This window comes from Camelus dromedarius, chromosome 11 (assembly GCF_036321535.1).
Source record: "Camelus dromedarius isolate mCamDro1 chromosome 11, mCamDro1.pat, whole genome shotgun sequence".
In the NCBI taxonomy this organism is placed as follows: Eukaryota; Metazoa; Chordata; class Mammalia; order Artiodactyla; family Camelidae; genus Camelus; species Camelus dromedarius.
Window position 1 is genome coordinate 41,241,343 of NC_087446.1, and position 12,926 is coordinate 41,254,268.

General features: G+C 42.7%; 1 protein-coding gene across 4 annotated transcripts in view; it reads left to right on the plus strand.

Moving 5' to 3' along the window:
• CPM (carboxypeptidase M) overlaps positions 1-12,926 on the plus strand; it is a 76,825-nt gene that overhangs the window by 49,708 nt on the left and 14,191 nt on the right. For all 4 annotated transcript variants that reach the window (XM_064491701.1, XM_064491703.1, XM_064491700.1 and 1 more), the window contains exons 3-4: positions 870-967; positions 11,639-11,811. In XM_064491701.1, the coding sequence (XP_064347771.1) occupies positions 870-967; positions 11,639-11,811 (271 nt within the window). The remainder of the gene's footprint in view (positions 1-869; positions 968-11,638; positions 11,812-12,926) is intronic.

The following is a 12,926-nucleotide window of genomic DNA, read 5'->3' on the forward strand; positions in this document are numbered from 1 at the left end:
GATTCAGGTCTTGGCTCTGGAGCTCAAATCACAGCCTCTTACCGGCTGTATGTTCACAAGCAGTCTATTTAATGTTTTTTTGAAGATCGGTGTTTTCATTTGGGAAGTCTGGTTAAAAGTCCATCTCATTGTGTCAGCACAAGGGCTCACTGGAGGTAACGTGACCCAGAGATGCAGCTGTACGTCTGCCCAGAGCAGATCTTCAGTGAGCTCTCGTCTCTGCCCTCCCCCACCCAGATCACACCATCTGGCCGAGTTAGGGCTTAGAAGTTTTCTTTGATGTGTTGTTGGGATGGAATGTGGTTCCCAGGTCACATGACAGGACTCAGGCCCCTCAGGGACACTCATTGCTAAGAGGCTGTGTTACTTGAGCATTTGGATACCACACGATTCAGGTTTTACTTTAAAAACAATCTCCCTTCTGAGTTACGTGTTTCATTGCTGCTGCTTTTTTCACTTTCCTTACACTAAGAGTTAGGGCATCCTCTCAGTCAACCATCAGTTAGAATTTAAGCTGGTCTAATTATGTGAAGTAGCCCAATCGCTTCTATGAAGAACCAGGAACTCAGAGAAAACCATGTACACACTTTGGAAAAGTAAGATCTGTGGAGCCTTAATAAGTCTTCAGTTTTAAGTCTTCAATTTTGAAAAGTCACATTCTAGAAGAAGTTAAATATTTGTGCTAAATTGCAAGGGTCTTGGCTGGCAGTAAACTAAAAGAACGGAGGTGTTGGTCCCGTGAACTGAGGTTGTCCTGAAACATTTCTCAGGTGGGAGAAGCATGTCATTTTTTCACTATCCTCACGCTCCCAGAGTTCATTTGTCATTTTAAAAGACAACTCATTTCTCTATTTTTCTTCCCTGTAAAGGCAGAAACCTGTGGGTTCTTGTTGTGGGACGCTCTCCAAAGGAGCACAGAATTGGGATTCCGGAATTCAAATACGTGGCAAATATGCACGGAGATGAGGTATGTACGTGGCTTGAACATCTGACGTGTCACCAGAGACACGTCCCCTCTGGTGTCTTGCAGTCTGTGTAAATGCTAAGGAAGCGGCACATTGTAGCAAAGAATCTAGAAAGGTCTTCCAGTGAGGCTGTCTGAGGGAATGTAAGGACCATCACAGCTATTTGGTTGTTTCCCCTGTGTGGGTAACCTGAGCTTGTTTTGTTGGGGGGCTTGAAGAACAAGGGTGCCCCAGCTCTGAACCTCCAGCCAAATCCCTGAACTCCTGCCTGGGTTAGTTTTTCCCACCTCCTGGTCAGCACCAAGGTGACCCAGCAAAGGAGCAGTATAATACTTGACCCCCAGATAATCAGAGGATTCCAACCAGCTCTCCAAACTTTTTTTTTTTTTAACATTTTTTTATTGATTTATAATCATTTTACAATGTTGTGTCAAATTCCAGTGTTCGGCACAATTTTTCAGTCATTCATGGACATATACACACTCATTGTCACATTTTTTTCTCTGTGATTTATCATAACATTTTGTGTATATTTCCCTGTGCTATACAGTGTGATCTTGTTTATCTGTTCTACAATTTTGAAATCCCAGTCTATCCCTTCCCACCCTCCATCTCCAAACTCTTAATACCTGCCTTTTTGAATACTTTGGCCACTTCCTCTTAATCTAATACTCAATGTTTTCAATGCTTTAAATTTAGACAATCAAGCTTAGAGTTCTGTCATACCCACCATTCAACACACTCTTAAATTCCATCATAACGTCTTGTCTCTTTTCCATCTTATCGGGGATAAACTCTATTTTTGTTTTGTTTACAATATTTTTTATTTTGCAAAATACCCTTTTACCACTTCTGCCTGCCCAGCCCTTCCTGCCGGGTGTTTGAAGATGCTCCCCTCTGTTTCTCACTTCACTTCCTCAGAGTATTGTAAGAATGTGACAGCGGCAGTTTTTTCTGTTCACTGGGACTCCGTACCTCTGGACAACCAGTGGGGGCGGGGAGGAGGTAGTCCCCTGTCTTCACAGTAAAAAACATTGACAGAAGAAGATGTAACACCTTATAAAACACACTCAACTTTAAGGAGTGCCAGCATGAATGCCTATTCCAATAAGTATAACCCACTGACTTGTGAAAACACTTCTGAGTGTGCAAGTGTGGGTGGCGGGCACTACTCAGACGCTGAGCCTGTCCTGCCTTCACCGTCCCCAAACCCAGGCTCTGCAGGAGCAGGACCCCCCCCCCCCCCCCCCGTGTGACACACATTCTGCCTTTCCTAGGCACGCTGCTCAACCTGTCCTGCTGAGAGGGGGCGCTTCTTGCCGCTGGAGCACAGGTGCCAACACTTGCCTCCAAGAGAGTGGTTGGTCTTTGAACCTGATTTCTGGGTGGATGGAAGTTCAATCCTCCTGTTACACTTTTTTTTTTTTTTTTAACATAAAAGCCTCTGATCTGAAAGACTTAATATTGCTGGGAGTCTGACCAAAGTTGTTTTTAATAAAACAACTGTTCATTACAGACAGCAGCCTTGGCTTCCTTTCCCTTTAGCTTATCTAGTCAGTTGATCAAGGTCCCATGGAATCCATTTTTACTGAATTCCCGGCACTTCGGAGGTAGCAACCTGCTGCTCAGAAATTAATCCTCTGAGCGGAAACTTCCAAAGATAAAGAAGAGCCCTTCACCTCACTCACCCCTGAGTTTGCTCGCACTTTCCCAAATTTTTGACATCTTGCCCTCCAGGTAGTTACTGTATCCCATCAAATCAGGGCTCTCTGGTTCACTTTGATTCTTTGAGGATGGCTAAGGACTGAGATTATGGAGGGGGAGAAGGTCCCAGTGAGTCTGGGGAGTGAGGACCTGAAGTCCTGTTGCCCTCTGTGTGTCCCAGCTGGTAGCAGCGTCTGGTGGCTCTGGGGGCCACTGAGAAACTTACTGTCCTGACTGTGAGATCTTGTATATTCTGCCCTCCTGGTGCCACCAGCAGCTGGGGAAAGTGATGGCTTGATGGCCTTATAAGGGTCACTTGGATTAGAGGGTCTAAGCGCCTTCCTCATCCTTCTTTCAATAGCGTTTTCAATAACCCAGAATTAAAAAGCAGCAGAGCTAACATTTGGGGCAGTGGTTCTTAACCTTCGGTTAGATTCTGGCACAGACTTTAAATACTGATCTCAGGGCCCATGGATCTTCTAGGAGTTTGTGGACCTTGTGCAGAGAATCCCCCAGGGGTTCTATGTGTACTGAGTAGCGTGGTGGACAGAACTGACCACAGTATTTTTACAATGTTTCTGCTTTTCCCGGGACCCCACCTCAGAGAGAGAGAGGGAGTGTGTGTGTGTGTGTGTGTGTGTGTGTCCCCCACACGTGGCCCCGTGGCTAAATGACAGTGAGCACCAGCACCACCAGGAAGCCCCCACTCTGTTGATCACACACACCACTTCCCTCCCCAGATTCTCACCTTCCTTCATTATGCCTTCTTTTAGAATCAGATCTTTGTTAAATTAAAAATAACCAGTTACCATTACAAAATCAACGTATGTACATCTTAGAAGAAATACAGATAAATAAAAAAAGAGAACATCGCACACTGACCTATAAATTAGGACTCTTAATTCCTCATCACTGCTCCTTCCCGACATTTGCCCGTGCGTGTGTTCGTGAGCACTTTCACCAAATGAGCTGTGCCGATTTGCCATTTGTCGGGCTTGTTCAGGTAATACTCTTACATGTCAGTAAATGTTTACCTATCTTTATCTTACATCCCACGTTCTGCTTTCTCCAGTCGTCCTCAAAACGTCCCCCACGTTATCCAGTCAGGATCCCTCCAAGATCGTGCGTCGTACGTAGTTGACATGTCCCTTGTATCACTTTCAATCTGGCCGTTAAAGAACCTTTTCATGGCGCTAGGCTTAACGAAGAGACCTTGATCCACTGTGTGTCCTGCAGAATGTCCCACAATCTGGATTTTTTTGTTTCCTTCCTTATAATATCATCAAATTTGTGCCTCTAGTCCCTCTGTTTACTTCAAACTGGAAGTTAGATCTAAAGGTTGGTGGGATTCAGGCCACAGTGCGTGTCTGGAACAGTGAAGTTGAGTGGACGTGGCCGCTGCTGAGGGTTCAGGCTCATTAGCATGGCTGCACTCAGGAATGCACAGAGCACACCATGCGTAGCCAGATCAACTTCAAACAGCCCATTTGCAGGTGAGAATTGTTACAAAGGAAGTGAATTCAAACCTCTTGTTTTGTATGACACTCTTCTTGTCGTCACTTTGCAGGGCGTGGGCTCACGTCCTCAGGAAGCCGCGTTGATCGGGCATCCCGGTTCCCTTGTTGCTTGACAAGAAGGGAGTAACAGTAGCCAACATTCAGTGAGCGTGGACTGCGCTGAGTGCTTTGTGGGCATCACTTGTTTTGCTCACTTCTGCAGAAGGCGTGTTTGTTAGTGCATTTACCAAGAAGGGAACCCAGGTTTTTGTTTGGTCTTCGGGGCCTGAGCTCTGAGCTTTACCCAACTTTGGTTCTGCCACCTTGATGCCCTCCACTGCCTTTGGAAAGTTCTGTTTTTCAGTGTTTTCCTTCTTATATATAGGCCTATGATCTATCTCAAATTAATTTTGGATGGATACCCATCTGCTCCAGCCCCTTGTGATGAGGCTCATTCATCATGTGAAGGAGTAGCGACTCTTAGAGTAAGACTAGGGTGAATGTCTCCACCTCCCAGACCTGTCCCTTTCTCGTGCCTGCTGCCCGCCTCCCCTCCTTGATTGCTGGGGAATCACACTGGGCAGCTGACAGAAGGCGACCTGCCACCTTTGATAAGCCTTTGTCACCTGCTGTTCATGCTTTTTCAGAACGAGGGAGACATATTTCTGAGGTTCTAATCTTTCTCATTTTAGTAAGTCTGACAGGTGTTGTTCTTGTTTGTACACACATCAGCATGTCAGATCGTGGAAGCCCCGGCTGTAGGTTTATTTTCCACAGGCTTCTCATTGGTGGTGCTGGCACACCTGAGTCTAATCACTGCTTTTCTTCGGCAGGGATGGGCGGGGCTCTCTCCCCAGCCCTTACGCCACAAACATCCACGTTGTTTGGGAGTAGGGTTTGTGTCCGCCTTGCCCTCCACCCCCACCTCATTCTGCTACTGGCTGGCTTTGTAGTAAACTGTAACCTGTCATCTAAAATCAGCTCTGCCGAACTCTGGGACCACATCCTGAAACTGGAAACAGCTAATACCCTCAGCCTAAACGTGGGTACAGGAGAGAAACCTGGAAAATCACTCCTTGCTCCTTCCTCAAGCCCTCCTGTTCTTTGGTGTCCATCTACTGTCCCGTGTTTTAAAAATTTTTGCAGGGAAAATAATTCTTATACTCAGGCAATCTCTAGATTGTTAAAACACCTATAATCCCTCTCTGATGGGAATACTGAAGTGAGGCATGACTGTGAGCTTGGAAATTTGGGTGCCTAGAGTTTTAAGCTAATCCAGTAACGGGCAAAGTGCAGGTCTGGAGGTCGGGTGCACAAAGTTCCCCTGACCGCAGGGCCCGTGGTCTCTAAGAGGTATGGGAGTAGGTACTCAGTATGAGTCTGTTAAGCTTAACTGAATTGCCAATTCTGATTCTTTTTTTTTTCCTAGAGATTTTTTTTAAGCTTCTGTTTCTTAAATAACAATGAATTATTTTTACTCTGAGGGTTTATTTGGGTATAGAGTTTTGAAATACCCATATCACACTTAGAATTTCATACTTGGTGGCATTAATTTATAGTTTATTGGATTCCAGATATATAATTGAAAAGCACTGCAAGAATTTGGATAATAGTGATCATATTTTTCAACCTAAAAATAAAAGATAAAAGGTTTTAATACACCTTCTAGGTATAAGAGGCAGTTTTTGGGATGTAGGTTGTATGCCTAAATGTCTGTACTTAGATGGTATTTTAATAATTTAACATGACCAAGAGGATATAATATCCAAAATTAGGGCCTGTCCTGGAAAATCTTGGGATGTATAGTCAACATGCAATAGAGGTTCCAAACTCACTAAGACAAAACCAAAAATTAAAGCTTGCCACTTCCTGAGCCCTTTTTTCCACCACTCTCCCAGATGCCGACAAAATGTTCTCGGTTATACAACATGGCTTTGGATAATTAATTCTTTCCTTTGGGATCTAGACAGAACTAATCTTTATTCCAGAAGTATCTAATTCCTTTTACTCATGGATTAAATTCCTCATACAACTATCCTTTTTCTATCTCCCCCCCCCCTTTTTTTTTTTTCTTTGGTGAGCCTGGGCCAGGGTATCTAGATCCCGAGTCCTTGGCATGATCAGAATTGCTGGTCCCCACCCCTGTAAAAATGTGTTCAATAATGAAAATCCTTCCAATGAAGTAACGATCGTTTGTAGGTCTCCCCTCGCTAAGAACCTTAAGTCCTCATGTGTTCAGAAAGTGCCTCTGAATAGTCGGAACTTTGTAACGGATTTGGCAACAGTAATCACCAATCATTTATTGAGTACATGCTGTACCAGGAGCCGGGCAAGGTACCGGGGCTACAGGGAAAGCAGATACAAAGAATCTCTGCCATCAAAACTTAGACAGTGGAGTTTGGAGAGGGGAAGGGGTGGTCGTTCGGGGTCTGTCAGGCCGCCATAATGTATGTGAGCAGCATTAGGGTCGCAGAGGTGAGGAAAGTTAAAGGGCCACATAGGCAGGTCACGGAACCCAGACTTTGGGAGGCCACGGAAAAGTGGGCTAGGTAATGTAATATCTAGGCTAACATTTGAAGACAAAGGTTTTAGCCAGGCAATCAGACAAATGAATCAAATCTGTAACACACTTACGTGGAACCCCAGAACTGCCAGGCTTATTCCGCCCCCACCCCCCGCCCAAGAAGTTGCACCCCAGCATAGCATTTAAAAAACAGACTCCGCCATTAGGAGAGCTGAGGGTTTTGTGCTACCCTCTACCTCACTCTCACACCGTACACTACCAAGTCATGGACTGTTAACTCAAAAGTTTTTTCCAGTTGTTTACAAACGTTCTTAGAAGAGCTAGAACACCCATTTTTATCTGGCAAATTCCAACTTGACTGAATTGAAGTAAAACTGGTAATTTATTTTCTGCTTTCTGGGTTACTGCCATTTTACCAGATGCATGATAGTGAGACTCCAGAAGCTGGTGCTCACCCAGCCGTCCAGTCTCTTCTCTAGGGCTTCTTGCATTAAGTCTACAGTCTCACAAAAGGAAGTGAGTGTCACATGACAGGCTGGTTAAGCCAATGGAAACTGTTTTGACCACATTTTCTTAAAGTTTTAGTCTCTCTAAGGTTTCATATTCCAAGACTTAATTTTAAATGAAGGGAGGTCCATACATAAAACATGAGTATTTGAGACATTTATATTAAGGTTGGGAAGAATTAATCTGAATAATATGTGCATAAATACACCATTACTCAGACAGGAAAATATGATCCAAGAAAAAAGGACTTAAACAGAGAAATTTCACAGGGAGTTAATCTCACCATTTTTTAAATTATCTGACTCTAAATTGATTCTTTATCATACTTTCAAGAGTTTTATTTCACCCTCTGCAGTTAAGAACTTGTGGTTTGTCAGTGTACAGGGGTTCCATTTTCTCCACATCCTTGCCAACATTTGTTATTTGTGTTCTTTTGATGATGGCCATTCTGGTAGGTGTGAGATGGTGTCTCATTGTGGTTTTGATTTGCATTTCCCCTGACATTAGTGATGTTGAGCAGCTCTTCATGTTCCTGTTGGCCATCTGCATTTTCTCTTTTGGAAAGATGTCTGTTCAGTTCTTCTGCCCATATTTTAAATGGGTTGTTTGTTTGCTTTTTAATTGAAGTACAGTTGATTTAAAATGTTGTATTAGTTTCTGGTGTACAGCATGGTTGGACTTGGGGAGGGCACTGTTCTGAGTGAAATAAGTCGGACAGAGAAAGACAATACTGTGGGATTATTGCTTGCATGTGGAATCTTAAAAAATACGACAGACTAGTAAATGTAGCAGAAAGGAGATGGACTCGCAGATGTGGAGAGGGAGGTGGGGGGGTGCAGGGTGGAGGTGGAGGATTGTGGGGAACAAACTGTCAGGTGTAAAGCGGGCTGCAGGGGTGTGCAGCACGGGGGCTATAGCCAGTGTTTTGTAATAGCTGTAAGTAGAGTGCAGCCTTTGAAGCTGTGAATCACTGTACCGTGTACCTGTAGCATATGGTATTGTATGTCAACTATACTTCAATTTTAAAAACATATTGTAAAAATAAATACATAAATAAAGTTAAAAAATTTTTTGTATTCAATTCCAGGAAGTTCAGAGTCTCCCAAAAGCCCTCCTATAAACTCTCTGGATTCTTTATGCCTTCAAAATACAGGGTTTGTCACAGGGAGAACAATCAGGAGCCAGGAAGGCATGGCAGGAGCACAGCATGGAAGTCTTAGGGATGGGAGTGCCTTTTGGTAAGAGCAGGCTTTCCCAAAACTGTCTGACAGAACATGGAAAATCTTAAAAAAAAAGAATGTATTAAGTGTAGTTGCTGTATCATATGTGCTGGTGTACAGAGTGGTGATTCACAATTTTTAAGGTTTATACTCCATTTATAGTTGTTATAAAGTGTTGGCTGTAACCCCTGTGTTGTGCAGTAAATCCCTGTAGCTTGTTTTGTGCCGACAGTTTGTACCACTTACAACCCTACCCTTCTACTGCCCCTTCCCTCTCCCCACTGGTGACCCCTGGTTTGTTCTCTGTATCTGTGGGTCTGCATCTTTTTTGTGATGTTCACTAGTTGGTTAGACTTTTTAGATTCCACGTGTGGGTGATGTCATGCAGTATTTGTCTTTGTCTGACTTAATTCACTTAGCATGGTTCCCTCAAGTCCATCCATCTTGCTGCAGCATTCTTAAATATAAATGAAAAACTGAACATATTTGTATAGTTTTTTATATCATGTGGCAATGTGCCTTAAAGAAACAGTGTATCATACCTGATATACTGCACACCAGATACCATGACATATAGATGCGTGGTATTAAAATGTACCTTATTGGCAACATTTACTGAAAAAAAAACACAAAAACCTTGTGATTTGTTTTGGAATATGGAGACAAACAAAATACCTTGATCACACCTTTGTTTCCTTGGAAGAATCATGATTTTATTGTTTTTATAAAAACAACATAGGTTGTCTTTTAAAAAGTGACACTAGAAAGATAAGAGGAAATAAAAATCATTCAGAAACTATCACTCAGAAACCACTATTAGTAATATTTGCTAGACACCATTCTGGACATCTGTGTATTTCTGTAGTAAGAGAATGAAGGGAATCAAAGGGACATAAAATAAAATGTGTCATATTAAATGTTATCTATAAAAGTATGAGATTTACTTTTACTTGAATTTAATGGAATAAAACTGAAGTGAAACGGAAGTAATGAGCTTGGTAAGTATTTTCTCAAAAAAAATTAGTTATCAGAAGAGTCTTCTAAAGTCAAGAAAAAATTAGGAAAAAACTTTGAAATTATAATGATTTTAAATATTTTTAAACTTTGTATGTCTCATGCCCTGTTGCTATGAAAAGTGAAATTAGCACTTTGAAGTCTTCTCTCCTTTTCTATCCTCCTTTGCCCACCCTGTTAAGTATAAACCTTAACTTTTTACCTTCTTGTACCCACACCACCCCAGTTGCTTAATCTGGTTAATTCTATAGCTTTATCACAGCGCCTTACTCTTCTTTGTTTTCATTTGCTAGTGGGTGGATGAATTTTATTGCCAGCTCATGTCTTGAGTTCCGGCATGCTGAGCATGTTGGCTTCAGGCAGTTAAGGGGAAATTCACATTTAGAACCACGTGGGGACTGTGATGTGGTTCCCTCGGTATTTGACTTAGGATTCGGATGGGCCTCAGGTTTTTTCTGGTACATCCCTCTAACAGAACCATTCTTCAGTCTCCAGCCAGCATTTAGAGATCTCGCTTCCTCCTCCCTTCCCTTGACCTTTTTCTCTTCCCCAACCCCTTGCCAGAAGAGTTCCTTCAATCACGCTGTCCACATTTAAAGCCACCTTTCACAACTTAAGAGTCACAGCCTCCCACTTACACTGGTTTCAAGGGGAGCCGGTAAGTAGCTTCCAAATGTGTTTGAGCTTCCAAAACACTGAGTTGGAAACCCAGCGTGTGACTTACTTATTTTGGTTATTAGTTTGTAAGGACCTTTTTCAAGTGACAATTTTGAGTGTAAAAACAAAAATCAGTGGTGGAAGGTAGACGTGAGTAGGAAAAACTGAAGTCAGAACTGAACTCAGTTCCACTCTGAATTTTATGGCGACCTGTAAATACGTGTAATTTATGTAAATACGTAATTCATCTATTTAAAATTTTCTCAGTCGGATTTTCAGTTATTCTGTGTTCATTAGGATAACAAATTCATACAATGTGATCTTGCTTGCTGAGGAGAGGCATAAAGCATGGAACTGCTCATCTTCTGTCACAACAATGAACTCCTACAGTGGACTCATAACTGAACGTGCTCTTCCTGCCCACTGCCTGCATTTAATGCGTCAGCAGCCCCATCCAGATTTAATCACCCGCTGTCCCAATTTCCCACTTACTAACCCCTCAGTGGCATCTGATTATATGTAGGAGGTAAATATTCCTTATTTAGAGTCTTTGAACTCAGGATTATGGTGGAAAATTAATAGAGCCTAATCAAATATTTCCAGAAGGCTAAAATGTGAATTCCTTTAAAAAAATAAATAAATAAGAAAAATAATAGATCTCTCCCTTGGGGATTATAAAGCAAGATCTTTCACAGGCTTTCAGTTTCCCAGCCACTATTGGTACATAAGGTAATTTTAGGTGAATGTGACCATGTTTGTTTTCAGTCAGGCTTTTATTTTATTGTACAATTAGAAACGTATGTAGCAAAAAGGTAATTATACAAAGTTTTTCATTTTTAATGTAAGTAAGAAGTAAGCCACTTAAAAGAAAATACAAACTAAATGATACTGTAGATAATATGCAGATATGGCAAAAATGGTGAGGGTGATGTGCAAATGAAATGTGAGAATGCAGAAATCAGAAATACAGAGATACGGTCAAAACTGCACAAATGTGCAAGAGGGGAATTTGGAAATAGAACTTGGAAATAGGGGAATATGGAAGTCAGAAACCTATTTAAATTGCCTGTTACACACTTGGAGTCTCCTCTATTAAAAGCTGCATGTCTACTGCAGGGGCCTTCCGTCTCTCATCCCCCGGGTCATGCACGGTGGGTTCTCACTAAGGTGCACAACTCCCCTGCCTAATTTCTAGCTCCCCACCCTCTCTCCACAGCGCCAGAAGGTACTTGGAAGACAAGCAAATAGGAAATATGATAATAAGAATAACATTTACTCCACTCTAATTCGTTTTTTTAAAGTAAGTTATTTACAGATGGGTACTTTGTTCAAAAATTAACTTAAAAAAACAAACAAACCCTTTTACAAATATTTTGCAGCACACCAGTGATTGACCGCCACGGGTCGGCGTATCAGGATATTAAGAAATGGTGGTCTGACAACTGGTTTTGGTCTCAAATGTCATGTGCAGAGTTTCTTGTTGGGAAGTTTGTGCTCTGGGAACTGTTTTCCTTGGACCTGACAATATCCTTTTCTCTTTAATACTCACAGTCGGTAGGGCGGGAACTGCTGCTCCATTTAATTGAGTATCTCGTAACCAGTGATGGAAAAGACCCTGAAATCACAAATCTAATCAACAGTACCAGGATACACATCATGCCTTCAATGAACCCAGATGGATTCGAAGCTGTCCAAAAGCCTGACTGTTTTTACAATAAGGGCAGGTAAGGATGAGTTAGTCTATCTCTATTTAAAAAAAAAAAAACAAAACACAAAAAAGCCCCCATCAGATAGGACACCATCAAGGAGTTCCTGAAACATCTCATAGCCTGTGTCAGGTCATTGCTGGGCTGAAAAGTCTTCAGGGTGCCCCGCTGCTTTGACAACCAGAAGTAAAATCCTGAATAAGGCTGCTTTATTCCTGTGCCCGTCTTACTGAGTCCAGCTTCACGGCCTCTCCCCCATCTCACCTGCAGCCGCTCAGACCCTCCTTCACCTCCTGCAACCACCCGATTCCTTCTCACCTCAGGCATTTCCCACTCATCCCCCCTACTGCTTACACAGCATTTCCTCAAAGCTTCCTGTCATACTTGAGGTCCCCAGTTATACTCATATCATCTGGAACTTTACCTTCACAGCACAACTTTAAATGCCTCATTTCTTGTTAATGTCCAGCTGTAAGCTACCTGAGGGCAGGGTCCCTGTTCCTCCTTGTTAAATCCCAGGGCCTAGCGTGGTCCCTTGCCCCTCAGTAAGTATCTAGTGATTTATTACGCCAGCCTGAGAACTACCCACAAAGAGTGAATTTTATAGTATTTCTGACTTAAAATTTATTGTGTTTCAAGCTGCCTCAGGAAGTTTAGAATTTCTCAATGTCTGGTTTATGTTTGTATGTGTGCACTTAGAAGTTTGTGTTTACCAAAACCCACCACTTGGTTTCCTTCCACTTCCAAGTTTTTAGCATATTTAAACATGGCCCGTCCACATTTCAGAAATACATTTGCATGAAACAGCATGTCCCTGTTTCTGTTATCAATCGCCATGGACCGAACCGCCCCAGAACTGAGGGACCTAAAACCACCACCTTTTTAATTTGGGCAGGGCAGAGCAGGGATGGCTAATCACTGTGCTATGATGTCTGGGGCTTCAGCTGGGGTCTGGCTGGGATGGTATGTCTGGAGTCAGTCCTGGCTGTCACCTGGGTCCCTCACTTCCCCCTGTGAACCCTCCATGTGGCTACTAGCATCAGGGTCTCAAGGTTCCAAGTGGGAGTGTTCCAAGAGGAAAAGCCCCAAAATGCAAACACTCTTCAAACCTCTGCTTCTATCCCAATCATGGC